General features: G+C 43.6%; 1 protein-coding gene across 1 annotated transcript in view; it reads left to right on the top strand.

The window, feature by feature from the left end:
* LOC135369839 (probable cationic amino acid transporter) overlaps positions 1–9,546 on the top strand; it is a 152,975-nt gene extending 143,429 nt beyond the window's left edge. Inside the window, exon 6 of the mRNA XM_064603393.1 lies at positions 9,382–9,546. Coding sequence (XP_064459463.1) covers positions 9,382–9,545 — 164 coding nt within the window. The 3' untranslated portion in view covers position 9,546. The remainder of the gene's footprint in view (positions 1–9,381) is intronic.
* Positions 9,547–12,764: the final 3,218 nt, after the last annotated feature.

Raw genomic sequence — 12,764 nt, 5'->3', positions numbered from 1 at the left:
TCCTCACCAGGCAGGTGTTTGCGAACCGCTTCGAGACGAGACAATTTTGTTATCTACAAGCTTGTCAGTCGATTCAAGAGGTACCGGTAAATATGCTATTATAATATAATTTCTCGGAAAGAGTAACTCTGTCAGGGTTGACAGGCAACGTTTCGTGCCGTTCTTAAAGTGGGACTCCGCAGCAAAATCACTATAAAGGTTGTGATGTATCCGAAATGGATGTCAGAAAAATGTGTACGAAATATCTCGGTCCAAAACTGCGCAGATTTTACTCAAACGAATTATTACGAAGTGAGCGCTTCGCCGCTGTGAAGCGAGGGGGCGCTGAAAGCAACACACTGCTGACGTCATCCGGCATCCGGAGGGAGAAAGAATGCAGGCTTGGAAGCAGACGACAATGCTGGGTGACGTCACGGAATCCTCCTCCGGACGAACCGCAGTAGTATGGAGCTCTGTCTTCTGCTCTTCGCATTTTGGTTTCGGTTTGCTATTGTCATCATTTATGAATCAATTACTCGCGCAAAATGAATGCCGAATGTTGTATTCGGTATCGAGGGAGTATCGATTTCCGGTCGGAAACGTTACCATGGTATCATTACATCATGATATCTACCTTCTCATCAACGCCTCCCTCACTCTCTATACATACCCCCTTTCCACTCACAGAGGCGAGCGCGGACGAGGCGGCAGGCACCTTTTTTGAAGTGACGTAGTAATTACTTAACGACAATTAAACATTTAATTATGTCTCTAATATCAAAAGGCTCTCCCACGCAACACAGTTATGTATTTCGCAGGACAGACTAACCTTGCTCACTAAAAGTCGCTATTCTCTATTAGAAAGTCGAATAGATACTCCGGGAAGAGGAGAAAGGAGAGAGCAACGCACCTTTGATCCAACAAAGCCACGACGAAAGGAGAATCTATTGTCACCTCACGCGCGACTAAGCGGCCAACAGAACGGAAAATAGAACGGATGGATCCAATCGGAATAACACGATACTGCTAAGGAGATCACGACATCCATTTAGTTTCGTTTGTGGCTGAACAAACCCCTCCGTTTAAGATCGGCTTCTACCAATCCAATGCTTCGCTGCGTTTTTCTTCATCACCGACAGAAAAAAAAAAGGAAGAAGAAGAAAGAAACAGTCTCTCGTGCCACATAGGGAGTCTGAACGAAAAAAAAAAATGGAGAACGAGATCTTGCAGGTACGTACACTAGCTCGTTCGATTGGTATAAATGGCCTTCGCTACATTCGATGAAAGTATGGGAAAGAAGGAGACTGGGGAGTTATATTAAGAGGGATTGTCGCAGGAGGCAGACGCGGGTAAAGGTGGAACGCGGTGACATTGTAAGGAAAATGTGAAACTCATGTGGGCGTATGTATGGTGAATGCAGACGAATACAGCGACTTTTAGTTGCTTTGAGACTGGGTTCTTGTTCTTGTCTGTATTTAGCTTACTTTCGTTTTTATTTCGTTTTTATTCTGAGAAGTGTGTTCTTTCTTGAAATGCTCGTAATACACTGTTGTAATCCGTGAGAGACATCACATGAAATGCATAATGAACGTGAATGACCAGAGAGTAATCGAATAATGCTTCGGACGGAATATGTATCATCGAGCGAGATTCACAAAAAAAAAAAGAAAGCAGTGTTGCAGAAAGCAGTTAGTGTGAATTATTATGATATGCAGCCTCCGCGGATCTTGCTTATGAACTGAACATGCCCTGGAACGGTTGTGTTTAACGCTTCACCTAACGCATGGAAGCTATGCAGGCAAAGCACGCTTTACAGGCACATTGTCGCCACTAGTTTGGAAGATCATTCCACTTCCCTTAGGTGATTGAAGTCTATGCCATTATATTTTTCAAAAAACTCAACACTAAAAATTTTTAGCAGTTCATTTACACGCAAATATTTACGGTATATTTTTTGTGCCTGGTTACCTCTCTACTGGTAATCCGTGTATCTAGATCTAACCTAGTTTTGTGCCTTTGATCTTAATGCTAATTTAGTTAGGTAGTTAGTCAGGGCGTACGATGAATGTAACATAACGTTGTGTGCGTACTTAATGTAGGCCTTGCATGTGTACTGTTATGTTGATGCTCGCTCTCCGTTACGCACTACCCGCTCTGCAAGCCCTTAACGTATGGATGATAAATAAATACATATACGCTAAGTTTGTTGCCGACTTTCAGAGGCGAGAATTTACTATATTAATTGGACAGATTATGCACGGGTACTTACGAACATTACTGCATTGTATTATTGTAGTGCTTACTCGTACGACGACGCATTTCTAAAAAAATAAAAGTCAATTAATGCACGGACGTCTCGTAAGCATTCAACGACGACAGTACGACGTGATATACGGCTGTTCCCTATATAATAACTCAGCAGCGTTGAGCAAATTGCAAAAGAAGCTCAAAATGATTCAAACAATATGTAAATATAAAATAAAACGTTTCTGTTGGTTCTTGTTTTTCTTATCCGCGCATTTCGCTTTCAGAAAGGTATCTTACGCATTGCTGAGGCATTGCGATACAATGCTCTCCTGTGCTCCATAGAAACATGCAATTCTTTGCAGCGGACACATCGATGCAGGAGGGCGCACTTCACAACGCAGACGCAATGTTCAGGTCCTTGTAAAACACATACGTCGTCGTTACACTGGTGATCTCGAGAGAGAGGAACACCAAATGGAAGTGCACACGCGAAATCATTTTCCGACCCGAATTTTGAACACATGACGGGATTTGTGCGCCGTAGCAGTTGAACTTGGCACACACAAAAAGTGCAAGAAGTACACGTCGAAGGACTAAGCCTCTTTTAATGAAATTCTAAATTGTACAACCTTGAGGGTCGTTATAGAACTTGTGGTTGCCTTAACGATATTTCCGAAAGAATCGTGATCAAAGCTTGACCGAAACTTCAGCAAAGTTGAACGCTGAACTTTCCTCATTATGATGGCTTCTTTTTCATAGAAAGTGGTCTTGGGTGACCGCACCGAAGAACATTTTTATCCTACATTCTCGCAGCTTGACTTTTGTTTTTTTAATGAATGATTTTATTTGGATGCTCCCTTTCACTTTGGCTCTGAAGACCACAACAACCTGCGGTAGCTTTTATTATCTAACTTTCCTTACAAAGCATTTTTATCACATCCTTGCTTCTCTTTGCGATTAACATTTGCGATTGTATATATAATAATAATAATAAATAATATATAAACATGTAATATGCGTAATAATAAATAAATAAACACGTTCTACATGAAGCGTCGCAAGCACGACCACGTGTTGCAGTCTATGTCATTTCCGTCTCATATGTATACGGTATATGCTTTGAGACAACGTCTCACTGCTGGCTGTGATGAATGAGGCGCAACGAAGGATTGGAGAACATAGCAACTAAAGCGTTGCGTTCGCTTCGTACATTCGATCCGTCATATCGGTATAGAACTCTTGAAAGCGAAAAGGAAACGTTCGTGCAACAAAAGTGTGTTACGTTTACGTCGTTACATTTTAGGCCTACGTTCACATTTATCTCCTGTGGGTTCGTGTTCAACTTGCTATCTTCTACGGTTTTCTTTTTCGTGTGCGTTGTCGCCACCACAGGTGGTAAATGTTCGTACCATTCACTGCGCCTCACAGCAATAACTCCTCGCAGGTTAGATCGTAGACTGCCCTCGTCCTGATTAATGTTAATTCAATGTGAGTGACGTCAGTGAGGATGCGTGAGTGAGTGAACCACTCGCATAGGTGAGAGAGAGGAGAGGGAACGGATTCTTTTTATTTCGTGTTAGCGCCGCGAAACAACTGTGGCCATGAGACGTGGACAGATAGAGAGAGGACAGCAGGAAGGAGTGGGGGGGACAGGGGGTTAGTGTGCGTCCAGGGCCGACTTCAGGTGGCACTGGGCCGACGCTCGTCTGAAAAGACTCCGGGTAAAGGGCACGAATCACTTAGAGTCGAAGTGTTAGGTGTAAAACTATCACACTTGCCACTTATTTCGTTTGAGTACGCCAGTGCGAACGATTGTGTGAGCTAGCGCATATCTACAGCTGAACATGTGCTATATATGTATAGGAGCGATTGCATGTGTAGTTTTCATGATCATGTGCTATTCTCTCTGTCAAACACTTTGCGTGTCTGCTCTCGCAATGAGCGCATACTTGAAAAAGTAATACTGAAAAAAAAATAACAAAAACATTCGAGAAATATATGGAACTGCTAATTTTAAGAATTGCGATTTCTTCGTTAGTTTTCATTAGCGTATACGAAGAGGGGAGTCAAGTCCTGTAGATCACATAAACAAAATACCGAAACCGACACTGAAGTGTCTTCTGTAGTGAAGTGACATCTTCAGTGTCGGTTTCTGTATTTTGTTTAGTTTTCATTATTGAGAGTCAGCAACTTCGTCGCAGTTTCTCAATGTTGACCACTTTGCCAACATGCTCAATTCGAGCACGCCGCGAATTCAACGAGAAACCTGAAAAAGAAAACTGAAAAAGAAAACACGAGCACCTGAGTTACTCGTACAGTGCACGCGTTTGTCGTGTACGTTCTCAACGTTTAATCAACAACCAAGCGAGCTCGCACTCATTTCCGTTTTCGCGTCACTCGCGTCACGACATCCATGTCACCTCATCTCATCGCCATTCATGTAGTTGTTGTTTGTTGTTTTTGTTCCTTGTCGTAAACAACTGCTCACAGGTGATTACCCGTTGGCGTGCGCGCGCGACGTCCACCTTAAAACGAAACGCGCGTACCATAGCATGTACCTGCACTTTGAATGAATTGCTTCATCACGCGGAATGGGCCCTTTCGATCAGCTCAATTAGAGATGCGGGCGCACTCCCAATAATTGTGTCCCTCTATTTGCGCGATCAAGCAATCGTACGAGACATGTTTTTTCGACACACTTAACTAGCGTACGTGTTCAGTCTACGAAGCTCCTTCATTAGCTGTATCAAAGCAGGATTATGTAGAGTCTTTGACGAAAATGTTAGTTTCCACGGCCGCCGACATGATCGACTTTGAAAAAAATTTCTTGGCCAAGGCTTAACTGGGAGTAATGAGCAAGCCGCAAAGTCTTAACTTCCGCCCAAAGTTTTCGTAAATTCAGTGCCGTCAGCTTACGCATGTTTTCTGGTAGGCCACTAATGCGGAAGGCTCAGACTTTTAATCCCGATTGAGTGCCTGAAAAAGGCATTGAGGAGATTAAGCTTTCGCCGAGAGAGCTAATTCGAATGTAGTGGCGACTTGTTACGCAAAGCTATGCAATGAACAAAAAAAAAAAAAGAGTACAAGACTTGTTTAGTTCTTTTGCAGTGCGCGTGTTGCTTGGACCACGGGTCAATTTAGACGCACTATCACGCTTTATGCTAGTTAGTTTTAAGGTAGGTAGCTATGCTATAGTTTATGCTTACGCGATATGCTTGCTCTTATTGATAGCTAGCCGCCTTATTCTACGTCGCAACAAGTAACTAGTACGCCGACAGCAAAACTATAGGAAACCTATAGGAGGTACTTAGGGTCGCTGAAGTATAATGCCTCCCATAGCCGTGTATTAAAAGGCAGTCTGGCTATTGGGAGGAGTCCCAAAAAGGGGCTCGACCTGTCAATCACCGTTCCGGGCTCTTGATTGGTTTGCTTTTTCCACGGAAGTCGCCTTGACCACGCCCTACTAGATTATAGCGACCATGTCATAATTGGCAACCCCTATGAGGAGCCCGTCCGCACGATCCGCTAGGAGCGCTACTCATCGGCAGGCGAAATCTACATCATGATTGGACAATGGAAATTTGAATTTTGAACGCGCACAAGCGGACTTACGACTACCGTAGCAGACGACAGCAGCAGCCCCCATGAAAACGAGTAGAAAACAAGCATCTCCCGTGGGACATCCACCGCTTGTACAAAAATACTAAGGTAAGCTGAAATACAAAGTATTGCAGAAATTGAGGAAGCAATACCCGGGACGATGGGTAGCGCCACCGCTAGCTTCCAAATGCGGCGCTGGGAAGGGGTGCCTATGACATAGTCGTTATAATCAAGTAGGTCGTGGCCTTGACACCTTACTGCCACCAGAAATGGCGACGAAAACAAACAAGGTGAAGCTGGAAATTCGTGACAAAAAATGTTCACAGACTAATCTGATATTACGCTGCAGATGTACATCCTCGTATAAGTTTTTTTTTTTTTTTTCGAAAATCAGTTTCAACTGATTCTCCGCTATCGATATCTAACCGAAAATAATAGGTTTTGTTGTCGGTGTTAGGCTTAGTGAACACGGCGATCACAACGAAATCATAACAAAAACGGCACTGTGCTGTACAATTTTGAATGAAATTGCTGAATCTCATGGATACAAACAACCTTGCCTTTTTTTATTCCAGCTACTCATGTAGATAAGTTTAAGAAATCGTACCGACGACAGGATGTGTACCAGCAGGTGGTTCCGCCGGCAGCGGTACAACGACGGAAGCAGACAAGAAAGCAGACGACCATTCCCGACGGGCCTAGCGCTGCCTAGGTGGCGTCCATCAAATTTGCACCAAAAATCCACAGTTTTGCAGATCGCGAGAGGTATCCATTTCAATCCCATCCAATCCACTTGCCACCCAAAATGGCGCTGCCCATGTTGGATAGGAGGGACCAATAGTGAGGATAGGGTGACTGATAGTGTCCCATAGTTCAAGACGTCATTTGTCAGAAAGCTGAAAAAGTGGGTGGAGCTTTAGGTATTGAATACATTTTGTGCCGTTCTTAGATAGAACACGGGGAAAATAGCAGCATTTCTGCGAAATTTGACGGAGGTGACGTCAGCATGTCAGCATCTAAACAAGTATCCTAGCAGACGTGAAACTGCGACAGAAGAATGCAGACGACTCGGAAGCAGACGAGACGGGGTCGCGTACGTCTGCCAAGAAAAAGACGAGCCGATTAATGAGGGATGAGAGCGTTTTCTCCGCGGCGCTTCCTTTTCTTTGTTTCACGCTCTTTTCCCCTTTCCTTCTGATTGGTTGTTCGGCCATTAGCGTAACGGGTTGGACATCGCAGGAGACAATGACGAGAGAGAGAGAGAGACACATATTCTGACGCTTACTTCCATATCGCTGCTTCCTTTTGTTTGTTTATCTTTATCGCCCCCTAACGACGCACCATTCGTTTCATTCTTCCGACGCGTACAGTGTAGCTGGTCACGGAGTGTTAATGATGCTCATTACCATTTCCTCACTCTTCTACGAACCTAGCTGAGACTGGGTGGAAATCTGTGGCTGTGAAGCATTTGTATTCATAAGGCGTTTCGTTAGTTTTGAATAGCCTTTCGTAATGCCCTGGAGGAACGCCCCATGGTGTACGATGAAGAAATAGCGACTCTCTCCTTTCGCAGCGATGAGAGCTATATAATGATTGAGGAGGCCTGTCTCGCAGTAGCGATTGAGAATCGGGGGGTGGGGGCGCGGGGGGTTATTTACCTCGTCAGCTGGACTGTATGTAAACTTTTCGGAAAGGGCGCTGTTGAGTGCATCGTATATGTAAAACAAGAAAAATGCTTCGAGAATATTACTAAGCTGTTTTTTATTCTGTGCCAAGAGGCAATCTCTCCCGAGACATACATAAAACACAGCGATAGTCCAAGGACTGTCTTGAGATTTTGTACTACTAGTCGCAGTATCTTCGAGACCCTTCAGTTGAAGTTTCTTTTATGGATACGTTAAGCAGAAATGTTAGAACATAAGGCGAGCTTCTTGACTGCCAGTAACGCTGATTATGAGAAATGCGACGAAAAAATTGCAACGTGCGTAACCTGCTATCATGATTTTCAGTGCTACTTTATAGACAGCTTTACACCCTTGAGTTACTCCCCTGTGCGGCGAATTTGCCCCACATCCTAAGAACAAAAAGGGATTCTGTCCCCTTGATTGCAATTACTCCCCTTTTAGTCCTCTGACCCCGGAATTTACTCCTGCAAACGGTCGCTAAAGTACCCATAAACTTCCGTACATCTAGTCTCCAGCCAGAAGGAATAAAATATCCGCCTTTTTCGTTTAGAGTGTGCCTATTACAACATTGAGCGAAACCGCTTATATTGTAAATTCTTACAAGTACGGCAGTTCCAGAAGAAGCAACACATCATCCGCAGCCAATTTATTCGAAAGAGGCATCATCTTCCGCGGTGTTTTTCTTCAGCCGTTTTTCTTCTTGTTACTTTTGTTTGTGTTTCTCTTCTTCTTTTCATTCCTCAGCCTTGGAGCGTGACAAGCGGGCAACAAGCGCTAAAACCGTCTCGCATCTGGCAATTGAATTTCCCCTTTGCTGTCCCCTCAGGGTGATTTCCGGTTCTGGTTCCCCCTGAAATGCCAAAGCACGTTCGGAATCCTGCAGGAAGTGGCGGAACGAAACTAGATTGGAGGATTGAGATTTGTACTTCCGCCTCCTTTTTCGTCTTCTACATTTCTATTTGCCAAGCGCGTGGGATCCTATCTTGCTTGGAGAAACGTTGCCGTTTTGAGACAGGATGATCCTGCTCTATCTTCTGCGAGGCTGGTGCTCATGACCATTTACGCTTAGGTCGTACTAGAACGGTGCGAACGAAATGACACGAAGTAAATATGATGTTCACGCACGTACGTACGTTCTTTACGCGTATGTGAAGAAGTAATAAATGTAACGTAGTTTTATGTGGTATACATCCTTGCAGCTACAGAGCTGGTGATTGCCTCAGCTAAAAAATTAATTAGTTTAATTATATTTTAATCTACTTTCAGTTGGACAGTTCAGAAGAATCACGTGTCGTGTGCAAAGCAGTATCGCTGTGTCCTTGTGATGTTGATTTTGGCTTTCCATTTATGAGGATGCCCCTTGTGATGAGATAACCTACGTGCAAGAAGCGTGTTATATATGTGAGAGACACTGTTGGTTTCAAATTTACCAAACGTACCAATATGGCGCAGAATGCACGGGACTGAAACTTATAATTCTGTAAAAAAATAATTTCAAAGCCGCTAAACGTAGAATCAGCATTTTGCGAAATTTTCTTAGTTTCGGTGGTCTTGAAAACCAGGCGTCTTCCCCCTGAAGCCGGCCCAGGACACATACTAACCCCTTTGTCCCCCCCCCACTCCTTCCTGCTGTCCTCTCTCCATCTATCCACGTCTGTACGCCGCTCATAGCCACAGCTGATTCGCGGCGCTAACACAGAATAAAAAAAACGTGCCTCTTCATGTGGTTGTTCTTTTTTCTCTGATTATTTTCTTATATGAACACGAAGGACGTGTTCAATTAATTGCATATGCGTACAATATGAGTGCATATAAGTGTAATAAGTGTAAGTGTATATATTATATATAGGTGTCCTTTCTCAATCCGCAGGTGTGGTGGTCTACATGTCCTACGGAGTATGGCACAGTTCCGAAAGGCATAACGAAGACCGCGAATGCTCCCTCCTCGAGAACATGACCGGAAACGGAGATGACCTCTCTGATGACGTCGCACCCCTCACAGAGCAGCGGGAGGTCCTCGTGGAAACCTTCTGAACAGCCCTGAGTTCATGTATGTGTGTGTGTGTGTGTGTGTGTGAACAACTACCCTGTGATCACAAACATCATGTCTTTGCCAAAAGTTTATGCAGACTAGGATTGATGTAGTGTAATACGAACCTACTGGTTGTATCATTGTGTATATGACGCGATCCACACCTCATTTATATCTGCGAATTGATCTGTATGAAACGTTGAACATCTAAGTTGCAGATTTAGCAACGGTACACGTTGACTGAAGATGTTGTAGACTTCTAGCGTTATCACCTGCTCTTCCATGCGTGTGTGGCTCATCAACTGCTATCACATTTTTCAAAGTGTAGCACTCAACTTTAGTGTCAACTTTACTATCATCACCATCATATTTCGGTTATTTTACGTAACAGAGATGTACGTTCGTCAGAGAACCGAAATACGATGAGGCGTGCATTCAAGTCAGGTCGAGGTAAGCTTGCTAGTGGAAATACGCGGATGATCTCTTACTTGACATTTTCTTAGCATAAACAGAGAAGACGAAGGATAGGCAAGATGAGATTAGATGAAAAACGGAAAATTTTGAGTCGTAAAATCCGACGGCCTCAGTACGAAGACGCAGACTGTTTGCGCAACTTCTAAGCGGCTTCCTGTCACATACAGACTTGTTATAGGGAAGTACAGTAAGCAAGAGAAAAAAGGAACGATTTTTTGAATAGAGTTGGGCAATGACTCCAGACATGTATTAATAGGGCCCTGTGTTTTCGGGTTTTATGTTTCTTGAAAATCGGGGGTAAAAATCGGGTTTTATTTCAGGAGACGTAAAACAGGGTAAAATCGGGTGATGTTGGGTGGAAAAGTAGTTTTTCGGTTGCAAAATTAAAAAAAGAAAGAGCGCTTCTCCCATTTTCGATTGACATAAGATGAGGAAGAGCTGTGCTGAATGTCCAATGCTTAGTGCCCTCCAGCGCCTGTATCGGTGGCTGCACTGACACTTAGTTCGTTTTCGGGATTTTCGAGTTTTGCACTAAGTGATGATGATGGAAATCAGGGGTAAGAATGGTCTTTACCGGGTTTTACCCTAAAGCTCACGGCCCTATGTATTAACAGCTCCATTGGAGTTTGATTCGTAGATTTTCTAACCATCGTATGGACCACGACTACAGACAAGAACATCAATAATGAACGGTCAAATGGAATGGCGGCATCGAAGAAGCACGGAACTATGAAGCTGCTAAACCCAGCGTTGTCATGACAACGCGACAACGTATTTAAACGAAACGAACCTGAGAATGGACTTTGGCTGTCTGATTCGCCTTTGTTGTCAATGTTTCACTGAATACTTTCTTGCTAGTTTCATGTGCGTACTGTTCAATTTCTCTTCATCTTAGTCCTTCCTACTTCTCCTGAGAACCTAGTGGTACCTCTTTCAAGAGTACCGTGTACTCCAAGAACCGAAACACAACATGCTCTCTCATGATTTACTTGGTACGAACGACACCCTTCGAATTCAATAACCAATAGCATGCGTTCAATATCACGTTTTACCTTCGCACGGGGTAACTTTCCTTACTTTTTTCTTCAACATCAAGTTGTATTCTACCAACGCCACCTATAGGCAGAGAAAGCCTGCTTACTCGTCGACGTCACGTAACAACTAAGGGTCAGCCAATCAGTATCGTGTTTTCAACGGCGGCAGCCAATCACGAACGTGCTTTCTGCGGTCGTTGCCATGGTGACGAAACACTGTCGTCTGCGAGTTGTGATTGAACGTCCTCGCGTACTAAAACTTTAACATAAAGTGCAAAACGGTCCCATATATTTCTCAAGACTGATTTTCTGGAAAGCGTGTTGCACGCCTTTGTCTACAGATTTAGGTCTACAGGTTCCAAATCAATATATCGATCATTTGCGAGTCCTCCAATTCGCAGAAGAGCGAATCGCAATAGCAGACGCATTCTGACTTTATATATCCACGTAGCGAAGGAGAGAGAGGGGGCAATAAGCAGGCCTTCCGCATCTAGTCGGCGTTGATTCCTTCCTCCCCTTACCGAGGCTTCTCCTGTACCAAACTTCGTCAACACGTAATTCGACTCAATTGATTACTTCACTAAAGTTTCTGTTCACAAGATCCGTTCTCGTACGAGAAGAAGAAGAAAAAAAGCGAAAGCGAAAAGTGGGAAGCTCTAGGCTTAAGCAGAGCTCTATGGAACTAAAACTCTGGGAAAGAAGACGTTGGGTCTGGCATCTCGCAGCAGCATCTCCTGTTAGCGCCAAATTTAACGCCCCTCGCCCACGAGAGCTTCAATCCTGGGAAAGAGAGATAAGCACTTCATAGTTTCCAGGCCTCCGGTATACAGCCAGAAGTTCGCGTAAAAATGAAAAATAGCGTTTTAAGCTCCTCCTTTTGAAAGCGGCCCGCGAAACAATAGGAAGCATTTATCTCTGTGCTTCAGGAGCGCACTTTCAAAAGGGGGGTAGAAGCAGAGCAAGAAAAGAGCGGGACGCACAGCTGACTAGTCCCTTACGACGCCGGCAAATTGTTTCTATTCAAAGCCTAACAACGCTGTAATGAGGATTCGTCACGTACAGAAAAATGAGCTGCGGTGCTTTATTCGGTACCTATACTAAGGGAACCCCTTAGGAAGCTTGGGCCCAAAGCCCTGAATCATCGGCCTATACGCGTGGCGCCGATATTCCGCGATGCGTTAAAAGTTCCAAAATATTCTATTCAAACTGGATATCATATCGGTTCTTACACAAAAATTGACATTAAGCATTCCTCTGGTATTCTAACACTTCAGCTTTGTTTTAATATTCCAGTGCGTTTTTCTTCTTTTCTCTTCTATTTTTTCGTTTTTTTTCTTTTTTTTCTTTTCTTCTCTTTTTCTTTTTTGAAATATGCCTTTCTTCCTCTTTTATTCAGCAAATATAGATATAGCGCTCCCAGCATATCATTATTTCCGAAATTTTCTTCCTCGCCACTCAAACCTGTAATTTTTAACATCAGGCGTACTGGTAACTCATACTTTTTTGACCCTATACCTTCCAGATCGACAAGTAAACCAATTTTGAAAAGATAGCTATAGCTCCCGGCGTATCATTCTTTCCTATGCTAACCAGCATTGTGTAAAAAGAACTCATGTTATTTGTTTTTCATCGGCGGACTTTCCTGCTTAGTTACACTACCTGTTTTGTTGCAACTTAATAAAAGGAATTCAAATGAAATGAAATTAAATGTCA

This window comes from Ornithodoros turicata, chromosome 10, assembly GCF_037126465.1.
Source record: "Ornithodoros turicata isolate Travis chromosome 10, ASM3712646v1, whole genome shotgun sequence".
NCBI classification, from domain to species: domain Eukaryota; kingdom Metazoa; phylum Arthropoda; class Arachnida; order Ixodida; family Argasidae; genus Ornithodoros; species Ornithodoros turicata.
Note: the sequence above shows the minus strand (reverse complement) of the source record. Positions and strands in the feature narration are given on the sequence as shown.